This window comes from Tachysurus vachellii, chromosome 16 (assembly GCF_030014155.1).
Source record: "Tachysurus vachellii isolate PV-2020 chromosome 16, HZAU_Pvac_v1, whole genome shotgun sequence".
NCBI classification, from domain to species: Eukaryota; Metazoa; Chordata; class Actinopteri; order Siluriformes; family Bagridae; genus Tachysurus; species Tachysurus vachellii.
In genome coordinates this window covers 17,559,138-17,573,182 of record NC_083475.1, presented here as the reverse complement: position 1 = coordinate 17,573,182, position 14,045 = coordinate 17,559,138, and the positions used below count along the sequence as shown (strand labels likewise).

Sequence of the window (14,045 nt, the reverse complement as noted above, 5' to 3'; positions counted from 1 at the left end):
AAACATGTTCATCCCCAAAACATGAACTAGTGTGTGAATTACAGGTCTGTTTCTGCTGAAAACATCTAGAGGCTAAGCGTAACTGTCCCTGTGATGCTCCAGGTTATGGTTATCCTATAAACAGCTTTTTCTTTGAGCGCTGAACTTTAGAGGGCTTCTTCTGAGTTACATTTGGTTACTTTTCTGACTAATCCCCTTTCTTCTCGAACACTGAGTTGTGGTGGATGGCAGAATCACTAGGCAGAATCACATTTGTGCCACATTCTGTCCATTTCTACTGTAAAAACAGATTTAATTTTAACTCATTGATATATTTTAAGAACCGTGTCCTTGCAGTTCATGACACCGTTTGTTTAGTCTTTGGACTTCGTATTTGTATTTGTATTTGTATTTGTGATGGTCTGGTGGCGTATGACCATGAAAATCATTTAAATTCTTCTCTGGTTGTCAGAAAGACACACTGTAAATTATACCATGTCTGAATCATTCACTCAAAAACAAAAAGGGCTTCAAGTATTCACTCTCAAGTGTTTCCTCTATTTATTCACAATATAATCACAAAAAGGTCACAACACTGGTCAGCGCTTCCTCAAGTCCGACATACTGAAACGTCTTCGTATACCGTTTAAGCTCTACACCTGAATGAAATCATCACATGTCTAAACCACAACACTGACATCGCAGAACCTTAGTGATAAATCTGTGTCTTCAGCTCAGAGCTGCACGAGGAGGACCTGTCAGATCAGCACTGCATGTCCTCAGCATGGGGCTACACCAGCAGGAGGCCCTCAGAGATCAGATGAATGTGTCCCAGACTGAGCTGGGCTGTGCTTGGGGGCCACCTCCTGGATAAGATCGATCAATTCAGTCTTTTCCAGGCATCCGCGGCATTCCTCTCCCCACAAGGCCAACACTCGCTTCAGCTCCAACACCCGCATCTTAGACAGAGCCTCTCGACTCCAGTCCAGTACCTGACGCTCTGCAACACACATAACACACACAGTTCTGTAGATGTTATATAAGCAAAGGAGATATACAGTGCTTGAAAATGGGGACTGCTTTAACCCCTGAGCTCCCAGGATCCTTCAGTGTATCCAGACACATTCCTTACAATCCTAATTACATACCTTTCTGATTAGTTTTACTGTAATTACTGAATAATATGCTTCATGATGAATACCTGAAGTAATAAGCTAGGATGTTAGGGAGTTAATTACAGGTTGACGCTGTTATGTATTTAAGTACAGGAAGAACACAGGACGAGGCTGTGTGGTTATGCTGTACATAACAGGATTATTTAAAACAGATTCTTTTCGTATAGCCACATGGCCTGATGTGTTACTCCACTTACGCCACAACGATATTCCAATGACTATAATGTTTCATTTTTTACTGAATGACGTGACGCACATTTTTAAGTTCGTTCTTGATATTGCCTACATTATAGCAATGATAAACAGTCCGTCCCTGAGGAAACATAGAGTACATGATGGACGATCACATGCTGCTCAACCCAGGACTTGTCTAATGCCAAATAAATAAGATTTCCTGCTATTGATAGACAGCAAAGCAAAACACACTGCTAGTAAAATGTAATGTAAATGTAGGCTGTGTTGTAGGCTGAATGGCCAAAGACGTGTTCTAGGCTGAATGGCATTTCAAAATTGTCTGAATGACTGTGTTAGTTTGTGTGCCCTGTGATTCGTTGACCTGTCCAGGATGTCAAATACTCTGAGCCCTAAGTCTCCTTGAATAGGAGCTCCGCGTTTTGATTAACTGTTTATTCCCAGGGATTCGTTCAGAATCTTTGATCAGCAAACACTCTTAGAACATGTCCAGAACATGTTGAAAAAATAAAATAAATAAATAAATAAACAAACACTCAAAGGTTTTAAACACCCCGACTCACTGAGACTGGCCCAAAATTTCATTTAGGAGAAAGAAAATCTCGCCTTCTGGACCTGACTGATTCATCCGGATGCTCTACTTCTGCTAGGAGCTTCTACACTTGTGACTCATTTTTTGCTTTTATGGATGGTCCCACATGAGAACCGGAAGATTTGCACTTCCCAAAAACAACTTATACCCATGATTCATCCTTGTGTCTGTGGAGAATCTCACCTGACTAGTGATTTGCTGCTGTAATCATAAAGACTGTCCAGTATGTATCCCAAGACTCTTATTCAAAATCAGCTCACACTCAACATTCTGTAACAATATACTGTATATTTATCACATATAAACAATCATGTATAATCCAGAGCAGGATGGGTTCCCTATGAATTTGAGGTTTCTTCCTCATGTCACCTCAGGGAGGTTTTTCCTCAACACTCTCGCCTCTCGCTTGCTCATTAGGGATCTAAAGATCTAAATTTAAATCCGTAAAGCTGTTCAAAGCTTATGTTGAAAGTACTTTACAAATAAAATCTAATTGAATTAAAAATGTAAATTTGTTCCTCTTTATTGCCGATTGCCTTTCAATAATCCGCATAAAAACTGTAGTGTAATCCAAAAGTAAACGTTAAGACAGCAGCTGAGAATCACACGTATAAATCATCAGGCCTCAGAAACACTTGCTTCAAAGTGATCAGTGATTAGTTATCTAGTATCTTAAAGTTGGGGGTGAAACGTTTTAGGTAGGAAGTCAGGGCGGGGCATATCAGGTGACTCCTCCCCCTTTTCAAATAGAAAATTAGTTGGGGTGGGACGCTTCAGATTCTACAGAGCTTTTGATTGGACGGTAGAAAAGATAATTCATAGTAAATGCCACAAAAAATCAGTTTTGTTTTTATGAGGTCTTTAAAGTCGATTATCCCGTGTCTGACGCTGTTAATTATAAAGATGCACCATCACAGAAACAGCAAATTTCCTTTTTATCCTACAGCTTGGTGTGACTCAGACTCAGACAGGTAGTGGGTGTTGGAAATTATTCCGATGATTAAACAGCTCCAATTTTTTATTAGTACATTCTGCTATTTTATGAAATGAGTGTATTTTATAACACCTTGTAGAAATGAGGTGAGCATGTAAAGATTTAGATCATGCAGTTTTACGTAATGCTAAACATGAAGTTTCCCTTATTTGCTTCAAGAGGAAAATTGCATCAAGTGACATTTAAACCTGTTGCTTTATTATACTGATAAACCAAGAATAAGACTGCTTTAACCAACCCACACTGGGTCGGAGAGAGCAATATTGCTCTTGAGCTCGTACCATATCGAAGTTCACAGATCTGTTGGTCTCTCATCTGGAGTCGCTGGCAAATCTTCTGCACCGGGACATGGGCGCTGAGAGGACGACTCACGTCACCGGTCACCTTCGCAGCAGCGTCACTGGAGGCTCCGAGGTAATAACACTGAGGTGTGTCGCACAGAGAGAGAGAGAGAGAGAGAGAGAGAGAGAGAGAGAGAGAGAGAGAGAGAATAAGACCTTAAGCTAAGTACATTTACATAAATAAAATAGGTACAAATTCTGATATTACATCTACTCTTCTATTTATGTTACATGGTCTCAATACCATTCAGCTGATGTTCCCATATAAATTATATGTTATATGTCTAATATCAAACAATATTTGTGTTTGACACAAAAAAAAAGAATTTCAGCTTTCAGTTCTTTGTGTTGAACAACCTATAACATGGCACCTTTTGTTTGAAACCACATTTTTCAAGTGATGAAAAATATGTCATCATTGGACAAATGTCTTATCTGTATAGCAAAAACAAAAGAATGTTACTTGTTGTTCCAATTTTTTATTATCTTTTGGAACAAAACCTTTAGGGGTTGTGTGTGTGTGTGTGTGTGTGTGTGTGTGGGGTGTCTGTTACCAGTCGGTTTTCCTTCCCTGTAGATTCGGCACATGCTTTCTTAAGCTCTTCCTCTACAAGTGCTGAGGACAGCTCCCTGTGAGTGGCCACCAAGGACCTGTAGAGACGCTCTAAAAATCCCACACACACTGTACACACACACACAGTAATAAATATTAGGCTTTCATAAAAACACAGTGATCTAACTGGCAGAGAGAGTGTATATGTGAGTATGTGATTCTCAAGCTACAATTTAAAACTTCTCCATGATCGTTAAAAGAAATACAGTTTGCACTATTATGTATCGTTCTGTATAATAGAAGTGAATTGGATCCCTTTCTGGTTTTCCTTTGCTATAAGCTTTTGTTATAAGTGTCAAGTTAGTTGTTGTTTTTTTTTACTCACTTCCTGTCTTCCCGTCTTGTAAATTGTTCCACATTTATAGATGTGTTTTTGACCCATAGTTCCATGCAGGACTGCTCTAGATGTATAGTGCATTAAGAAAATTATTATTTTTTACTTTTTGTTTTTCCTGATTATGTTTGCATGGCTGTGATGGTCCGCAGTTTAATCCTGAGTTTGGGTTACTATCTGTGTGAAGTTTCTCGGTATGTTCTCCACATGTTCCCATAAGTTTCTCAGGGTTTTGTGGTTTCCTGCCACCTCTCACCTGTCCAGCTTAAAGATACTAGTTAATGTATGAGAGATCTAGTTTGATCCCCAACCACCAGAGTGTAAAGCCGGAATTATTTGCACTTGCATAAGCGTATCTCCCAAATGACCAATCCCTGATCGCCAGTGTTCCCAAAGATCAATCACTGATCATCAATGTTCCCAGAAGAATAATCACTGATCAACATTTTTCCCAATACTCAATCACTGATCACCAGTATTCCCAAAAGACAATTATTGATCACCATTATTCCCAATACCCAATCACTGATCACAATTGTTCCCAAAGACCAATCACTGATCACCAAAGTTCCAATACCAATCACTGATCAAAATGGTCCCAATACCCAATCACTGATCACCAATGTTCCCAATACCCAATCACTGATCACCATTATTCCCAATACCCAATCACTGATCACCAATGTTCCCAATACCCAATCACTGATCACCAAAGTTCCCAATACCCAATCACTGATCACCAATGTTCCCAATACCCAATCATTGATCACCATTATTCCCAATACCAATCACTGATCAAAATGTTCCCAATACCCAATCACTGATCACCATTATTCCCAATAACCAATATTGATCACCATTATTCCCAATACCAATCACTGATCACCAAAGTTCCCAATACCAATCACTGATCACCAATGTTCCCAATACCCAATCACTGATCACCAAAGTTCCCAATACCAATCACTGATCACCAATGTTCCCAATACCCAATCACTGATCACCATTATTCCCAATACCCAATAGCTGATCAAAATGCTCCCAATACCCAATAGCTGATCATTAATCAATATTTAAATTAAAGTACTCGCTGCACACAAAACAAATGTCCAGGGATGGAGCTGGACCTGAAAAGTAAAACAAACAAACAAATAAATACCCATTTTTGTCAGGGAAAGTGGCTAACGCAGTATTCAAAAAAGTCACTAGGAGTCGCCAGTATACGGGATCAGTTCGTTTGCATATTCATTTAAACGTCATGATCATTTGCATATCAGAACAGTTGGCGTGTTGAGTGACGTGTTTTTTATCCTCATGCAAAAGAGTTCACAGTTTATTATGGTGTCTTTTTGGTACACTTTGTTTGGTACAGGATTGTCAGCTGAACTGATCCTGGGAGGTTATTAAACTGCATGCACGGGTTGGTTCACACTTCATGCACTTTGCTGCCACATTCATATCTGCCGAGTTTCTATTTTTACACGCAGAAAAACATGCGTTCTGAAACCCGAGAAGCCAAAGCTCACCTTCACACGTGTCAGACCCGCTGACTGCGATAACAGCGCATAAAAGCCATAGAACAGCAGTGGTGGTGTTTAAACCCATGTTTGTTGGAGTTTATTGCAGTACTGACGCACTTTCCTCTACACTACATCACCCAGTATCACTCTCTCCATCAGCGCTTTCTAAATCTGGCGCGTCTCATTCATTGGATTCGAACTCGTGCACGCTTCCTGTGATTTCATTGGCTGAAGGCGCTGTCAATCAACGCCTAACTCGTACACTATGTTCATAACAGCATTCTGTCCTACGTAACGCTAAGGCGAAAATATCACTACGAGCTCTTAATTTTTTTTGACAACTTTCGTTTGTATGTACATATATTACATGCTTTATAGTGTGTGTGCCTTTTTAGTTAAAATACTTTTCTGTTATTGGTCAAGACGGATCAACCGTCTCTGTGCACTTGTCTGCTATTGGTTAAGGCAGAAATCCCGCCTACATCATTTCCACGAGAACCGGCTTCCGGTAAGTCTGGAGGAAAGCATGGCAGCTATCGGCGTGCATTTTGGATATACATGCGCTTGTGTTGCAGTATTCAAGGTGAATATTGACCATGTTCATAAAAAAATATTCATTATTATTGTAAAACATTTAACTTATTATTTCTTTCGAACTGCGCGTTTATTTTTTAATCTAGCTGACCAAGTGGATCTACACAAAGTTAGCTGTGTACATTATTCTAGCAGAGGCACACACACACACACACACACACACACACACACACACATACATACATACATATATATATATATATATATATATATATATATATATATATATATATATATATATATATATATACATACATACATACACACACGTGTATATACACACACACACATATATATATATATATACACACACACACACATAAATATATATATATATATATATATATATATATATATATATATATATATATATGCACACACACACACACACATATATATGCACACACACACACACACACATATATATGCACACACACACACATATATATGCACACACACACACACACACACACACACACATATATATGCACACACACACACACACACATATATAAGCACACACACACACATATATATATGCACACACACACACACATATATTCACACACACACACACACATATATATATATATATATATATACACATACACACACACACACATATATATACAAACATACACACACATACATATACTGTATATACACCCATACATACATACATACATACATACACATCGTTGCTATGAGGAAATAAATAGGGTAAGCTTTGTTGTTGGGTCATTACATTTTTTTTTATCTGTCTCAGGATGGACGGGCTGATGTGGTGGCCAATGATGCAGGGGACAGAGTCACTCCAGCTGTTGTGGCATACAGAGAAACTGAACAGGTAAAAAAAAAACTGCACTTACTGATATTTACATCTCTGTACAAGGCTGAAACTCTCAGGTTTTCTCAAATGTTACTGATTTAGAGAAAAACATATGATAGGATTTTTCTTTTTTTTGTTTAGTTTACAAGGTTTTTTGTTTTGTTTTGTGTTTTTTACTAAAATTGGAGTCCTAACTGATACCAATAAAGTGTTTCAGAAAATGATCAAGCACAGATCTCAAAATCAAACATTAAAAACACAGTAAGCACATAAGATGTGTTTAATAAGGTCTTAGTGTAGAAGTGTATATATTCATGTTTGATTTTGTAGAATAAATGAAAAAGCTTGTTTTCTCGTGTTATCTGTGTGTGATTAAATGTACTTCTCTAATTCTGGAGCTGACTGTATTTGTTGTTCAAGTCTTCTAATAGTTACATACATTTTAAGCCTTTAGCTTTATTTTATCCTTCAGCTCTTTGTTTTTCATGTTTATCTCTTGCTTAGACTTGACAACAGTGAAATACTGAACACACTTCAATGGTCTCTTTTATTCTATTGCTATATTCCTCAGATTGTTGGTATTGCAGCGAAGCAGGGCAGAATAAGGAACGCTGCCAATACTGTGGTGAAAGTGAAGCAGATTCTTGGCAGATGGTACGTCTCGTCTCGTTCTGTTTTTTTTTTTTTTCCCAAAATCAAATCAGTCGCTGGAGCTTATTGGTTAAGACAGATGACCTTTTGTTAAAGTACCCAGTTAAAATGTCCTTCCATTCACCAGAAACCTTTTTATTTACAACTGATTGAAAAAGTTTGCACACCCTCAGGACAACAAAGAAAGGCGATCTGATCTATGTTTTGGGTTTCACAGATTGCAATTTTCTTTTAGCCAGAAACTATAAGGGACGCAAACTTTTGCACTCACCTCTGTGTTGTTTTGTGAGAGGGTTAAAAATCATTTGAACATTTTTCCTTCAGCTACGATGACCCAGAGGTTTGTGTACACAGAGATGAAAGCAAATGTACAGTAAGTAGATTTCTGATCCTATTTCTGAATGCTGGAGTTGTTCAAGGGAATATTTACCCAAAACACATGTATTGCTTTATTAGATAATGGTGTTCTTTCATACAACTTCAGGTTGTCAACAAAAGGGATTTGCCCATGTACGAACTTGACACAGGGGAGACGACCAAGTTTGTGTCCCCTGAAGACGTAGCCACATTGATTTTCCACAAAATGAAAGGTACGTCAGTGCGCGTTCTAAGGTTGCTTTCACAAAAGCAGGTTTTATTCTGTTTTAAAGGAACCCTGGTGTGTTCTCATAACTGCGTTTCTTACCTCACCAGTCACACGTGGTTGTGGACTAAAACACTGAGTATAAAAGTGTCTTCCAGTGAACTATTGAGCAATCTGATTCCGAGTCGACTCACTGCAGGAAGTAAAACATGCTGTATGGGTTTTTTGATGGATATTGATATTGAGCCAATGGATAAAGCTGTAGTGCTCCAGAACTGCTGTGCAACCTGAATTTTTGGACCAGCAAGCACAGACATAACACACAAATCAAATGATTATTTATAGAATCCGTTAGTTCTCACGAAACGTTGTTGTCTTTGTCGGTGCGCTGGTGATTTTTGTGATTTCTACACAAACTTTTATTTTTACTTTTTGAACATCTCTGTATTTTGTATGAAATGAAAATACACAGTTATCGCTAGATTTCCATCATTCATGATTTTTGTGCTACAGTGGTCTTAAGTATGTATGTATGGTACTGTGTAGCACCAAAGCCAATAGCAAACGAACCAGAAGAATCAATTTCACTCTGATTCGCCTTTAATAACTGACTAATAGGTGTGAAAGCATCAAAATTTGGTTCGTTGTTGGAAGGATATTGTCAGGTAATTTTATTTGTTTGTTTGTGTGCACAGAGACTGCTCAATCAGCTTTGGGTTCTGACATTAAAGACGCCGTCATCACTGTGCCTTTTGAGTTTGGTGAAATGCAGAAAAATGCACTGAGGTACTAGTCAATAAATTAAAAAAAAACAAAAAAAACCATCTGTTTCTATATAGGTGTTAAAATAGTGCTCAGTGTGATGGCATGTGGCGCACTCCGGTGCTGCTGTGTTTCAGGAACGCTGCAGAAGGAGCCGGATTCAACGTCCTCCGTTTGATTCACGAACCCTCCGCCGCACTCTTGGCCTACGGCGTCGGCCAGGACTGTCCATCAGGGAAGAGGTAAAGACTCCGAGCTTTGTCTCCTCACAGAAAAACCCTTACCATATTAAAAGATACAAGCATGTAAACGTCCCTGTGTAAATGAGTCTATTGTAGAAATAAGAGCTTTCAGCACCCATTAGCCTTGTGTCTGAGACTACAGTACAATCTGCAGGTGTGGAAAATTAATCAGCACCTTCTGACCAATCACAGTTAAGCATTCAATAGAGCTACAGTAGAAACATTCATGAACCAGTGTGAAAATTCACTGTAATGTTTTAAATGAGTCTTTGTGTGTTTATTAACTCACAGTAATTAACACATGAATGTATTTTCCGCTTCCTTTTCACGATGTCTGCACCTTCTGTGTAATAGCAGAACATAATGGCATAAAATGAGAAGTTTTGTTCTTAGCTGATGTTTCTTCATTTAATTTTTTGTTTAGCCACGTGCTGGTGTATAAGCTCGGCGGCACATCGCTGAGTGTAACGGCTCTGGAGGTGAACAGCGGGATGTACCGAGTGCTCGCCACACACACTGACCACAGTACTGGAGGAGAGAGTTTCACACAGGCGCTGGCTCAGTATCTGGCAGGAGAGTTCAAAAAGTAAGTGTGCAAGCTCATTATAATCTCTGTGTGTGTGCGTCTGTCTGTGTGTCTGTGCACGAGTGTGTGATTGTGTGTCTGTGTGCGAGCGAGAGCGTGTGCGCGTACGTGTGTGTGAGTGCGAGCGAGAGCGTGTGTGTGAGTGCAAGCGAGAGAGTGTGTGTGAAAATGCACGAGTGTGAGTGTGTTTTGAGGCTCATTGTGTCTGCATGTGTGTATTTGTGCACACAGGCTGTACAAGCAAGATGTAAGTGGGAATCTGAGGGCGATGATGAAGCTGATGAACAGCGCTGATGTAGCCAAACACAGTCTCTCTACCCTGGGAAGCTCCAACTGCTTTGTAGACTCGCTCTACGACGGCATAGACTTTGAGTGTAACGTGTCCAGGTAACGCACGTGTCCCACCTGCATGTCAGTGTAACACTTAAACACTGTGACCATGGAAACGTTTTGTGTGTTCAGAGCACGCTTCGAGTTGATTTGCTCAAACCTGTTCAGCAAGAGCATCCAACCAATCAGAAAACTCCTGGAGCAAGTTAACCTCTCCACCTCAGACGTCAACAAGGTAATGTGGGGGCATGTGGTAGCCTAGTGGTCAAGGTCTTGGGCTACCAATCAGAAGGTTGTGAGTTCGATCTCAGGTCCACTAAGATGCCACTGTTTTGGGTCCCTGAGCAAGGCCCTTAACCCTCAATTGCTTAGTTGTATAAATATGAAATAATGTAAGTCGCTCTGGATAAGGGCGTCTGCCAAATGCTGTAAATGTAATGTAATGAACACTAGGGGGAGCCAGGAATAAATCTAAATGTTTCTAATTAAATTAAAAACATCATCCAAGGAAAAAACCATTAGAAGTATGACTGATAACAGAAACTGCTGATACTCATGTTTAAAGCTCTTGTTAAGTGTGTAATGTTCTCCTCTGAGAAAGAGATCTGTTCTGCTCAGTGCTGGAGGACATTTGGAGAGAGTGAAGATAAGGTTACGTTTATGTTACCGGTAATAGAAAGTGACACACAACCGATTTTCTGCCTCCGTGTGACACAGATCTGAGTTTTATGTCTGTCTTTTTTTTTTAAAAAACTCTTAGAAAAGTTCTGTCTGCCTTCTTCCAGATACATGGTCATATATGGGCACATAGTCTTGTCATATCCATTTACGTAGGAGCTGTAGTATGCCATCACTCAGAAACCCTGTAGACACACAGGCTCCTACATAGGTTCCTTTTTCTTTCTTTCTTTCTCTCTTTGAGCACTAACCCTGTATTCCATACTGCAGGTGGTCCTGAGCGGAGGCTCAGCACGGATTCCCAAACTGCAGCAGATGATCAAAGACTTGTTCCCAGACGTGGAGCTGCTCTGCTCGATTCCTCCAGACGAGGTGATCCCGGTAGGTGCAGCCATGCAGGCGGGAATCCTGGTAGGCAAAGACAGCCTGGACATGGACGAGGACTCCATCACTGTGGACTGCTGTGCCAGTGACATCCTGGTCAAGGTGAGAGTGAAACACTGACTGCAAAAGGTGTGAAAGTTTTTACAGCTCAAAATGAAATATTCTGGATGTATATATTCTTGATATTATGTCACTTATTTATGTCACTTACCTGTTGTGCTGCAAGAAAGGCTTCTGATTTGCTCTCTGTACAAAATTACCAGCAATGACTTCAGCAAAATGTGGAACATTTGGATGTATTTCTTTATATATACACTAAAGATGGCATGGACTCCACTTAATACTTAATATAAACATGACTATCAAATCCATTGGGTTGTTTTCTAATCACATGCTTTTATTGGATGACGAGACATTTTGCATGAAGGAATCAGCAAATTTGCTTGAATATAAATAGGGACTTAGAAATTGAATAGAATATTAAATCTTAATATTGAAGATAGTATTTAAATTTTTTGGTTTTAAATGTTTCATAATCCTAAAAATAAGATTATTTCCAGTTTTAAATAATTGTGTATCTGGACCTTTTCAGTCTGTTAGTAATGTTAGTAGTGCCATGTGTACATTTCCCAAGTAAACAGAGCATTACACTAAAGAAGAAATGAACAGCTTTGTCTTATTTGGCTAAACCTGGTGCATGCAGTTCATCAACAAAGCACGTTTAAATGAGTCCTCGTGCTATTTTAATCTTTTTCTCTACCCTAACACAAGCTACCTGTGTAGGAGTTCGACATTAAAAAGGACAAATTTCTCTGTCCATCTACCTCCGCTGTTTCCTCAACAACACCGAGTGTGACTCAGTGGAAAAACACTAGTTGCAGTTACTGGATAGGAATTAACAAGCATGACTGGAAATAACAGGGAACCAGAATGTCTTGCGAGTCACATGAATGGCCATGATTTCCTAGTTATTTACTTATTTAATCCAAACAGTGTGGGAAGGCTTGTCCTTATACAGAACTAGTCTTCAGTCTAAATACAGAAAGGCCGGTGCAGGTTTTCATTCCAACCAAGTCGAAGCCACACCTGAGTCTATTGAAAGCCATGATCATCTGATTAAACAGGTGGAATCAGGTGTAACTCCTGCTTGACTGGTATGAAAACCTTCGTCCTGATTGGATACCCAATCCAATGAAAATCCAATGGGAAGTCGTGGCCTAATGGTTAGAGTCTGACTCCTAACCCTAAGGTTGTGGGTTCGAGTCTCGGGCCGGCCATCGACTGAGGTGCCCTTGAGCAAGGTACCGAACCCTCCAACTGCTCCCCAGGCTGCCCACTGCTCCGGGTGTGTGTTCACTGCTGTGTGTGTGCACTTTGGATGGGTTAAACGTGGATGGGTCACCATACTTAGCCGTATGTCACGTCACTTTATTATACAGTCACACTTTCTATGCAGGTTTTCTCGTTTCCTAAATCACCCAGAAGAGGAAACTCGCTTACTCACCTGACCCATACTGTCTTTTTATCTCACAGGAAGTGGACGACTCTGGCGCGGACGTCTTCACCATTTTGTTTCCATCAGGCACGCCCCTCCCTGCCCGTCGCCAGCACATGCTACAGGGTCCCGGCAGCCTGGAGTCGGTGTGTCTGGAGCTGTACCAGGCCCAGAAACCTTTAGCACAGGTCTCTTACACCAGCACAGTCTTAAACACTATAACATGCCAGTTCTCTCTTTTTGATCAAAATAGTAATTAAGCATTTAATCTTAATTTTTTTATCTTCTTCCCCTTTGTCTTTTCAGATTGTTCTTAGGGACCTTGAACCTAAAGAGGAAATGCATGATATCATCACAGTGGTTACAATGAAGAGGTAAAAACTCCATGCCTTCATTCTTTAGAGTGCATGCAGAGAAGCAGCACAGGAGTAGTAGTGAGCTGTGATGCTTCACTAAAGCCATGTGTGTGTGTCTCTTTCAGGGACGGTTCAATCCACGTCACTTGTACTGAGCAAGGCAGCGGCAGATCTGAGGCTGTTACTATAGCAACAGCCGCAGCGGCGTCGTAGGAAACCTTCATACGCTCGTGTTGTACTATATTAACGTTTAAACCACAGCAGCTGTAATACACGGGCTCTGTAGAAACCTCTGGGCATTCCAAAAACATGATCACGTGATCCCTCGATAGAAATATATTTGTTTTTATGTTGTTGTTTTTTTTTGTCCATTAAAAATCTTTATATGGAATTGTAAATATAGCTTAAAATATCTTAAACACCATGTGATGCTTGATTGATCAGAGATTGGGGGGAAAAAGGCAAAATATAAAGTCATAAAACATAAATAATTGCACCCTTTTGTAAACAATGTTAAAAACAACTAGATTTCAATAATTTAGTTTGATTTAAAACAATTTTCTGCCAACAACAATGCAATTTTATCAGTCATGTATGCGAAACTAACGTTTAAAAAGAAATTTGTTTACACAAGAAACCCAGTGTGTCGTTAGAGCCAGTTTTTTTCTCATATTCACCAGGAAACACCTTTACCATTTTCTCGCTATATACGTTCATCCTGCAGCTGCAGTTAAATGCATCGTTGGTGTTTTTTTTTCCAGAAGGCAGAGTAACGTATGCATGTGGTTTGCTGATACCATCATCCTCGATAGAAG

The 14,045-nt window shown here is 39.7% G+C and overlaps 2 protein-coding genes across 2 annotated transcripts; one reads left to right on the top strand and one right to left on the bottom strand.

The window, feature by feature from the left end:
* Positions 1 to 539: 539 nt before the first annotated feature.
* cdnf (cerebral dopamine neurotrophic factor) lies at positions 540 to 6,096 on the bottom strand. Its single transcript, XM_060889197.1, has 4 exons — positions 5,747 to 6,096; positions 3,828 to 3,955; positions 3,214 to 3,355; positions 540 to 979 (listed from the first exon to the last, which is right to left on the bottom strand). Exons 1-4 carry the CDS (start codon positions 5,823 to 5,825, stop codon positions 789 to 791), a joined length of 540 nt encoding a protein of 179 aa, XP_060745180.1. The 5' UTR covers positions 5,826 to 6,096; the 3' UTR covers positions 540 to 788.
* On the top strand, positions 6,097 to 13,867 carry hspa14 (heat shock protein 14). Its single transcript, XM_060889195.1, has 14 exons — positions 6,097 to 6,323; positions 7,101 to 7,181; positions 7,735 to 7,817; positions 8,139 to 8,187; positions 8,299 to 8,404; positions 9,093 to 9,183; positions 9,297 to 9,401; positions 9,826 to 9,987; positions 10,219 to 10,374; positions 10,450 to 10,552; positions 11,266 to 11,481; positions 12,913 to 13,062; positions 13,181 to 13,248; positions 13,356 to 13,867. The coding sequence occupies exons 1-14, from the start codon at positions 6,108 to 6,110 to the stop codon at positions 13,441 to 13,443; spliced, it is 1,674 nt and encodes a 557-aa protein (XP_060745178.1). The 5' UTR covers positions 6,097 to 6,107; the 3' UTR covers positions 13,444 to 13,867.
* The last annotated feature ends 178 nt before the right edge of the window (positions 13,868 to 14,045 follow it).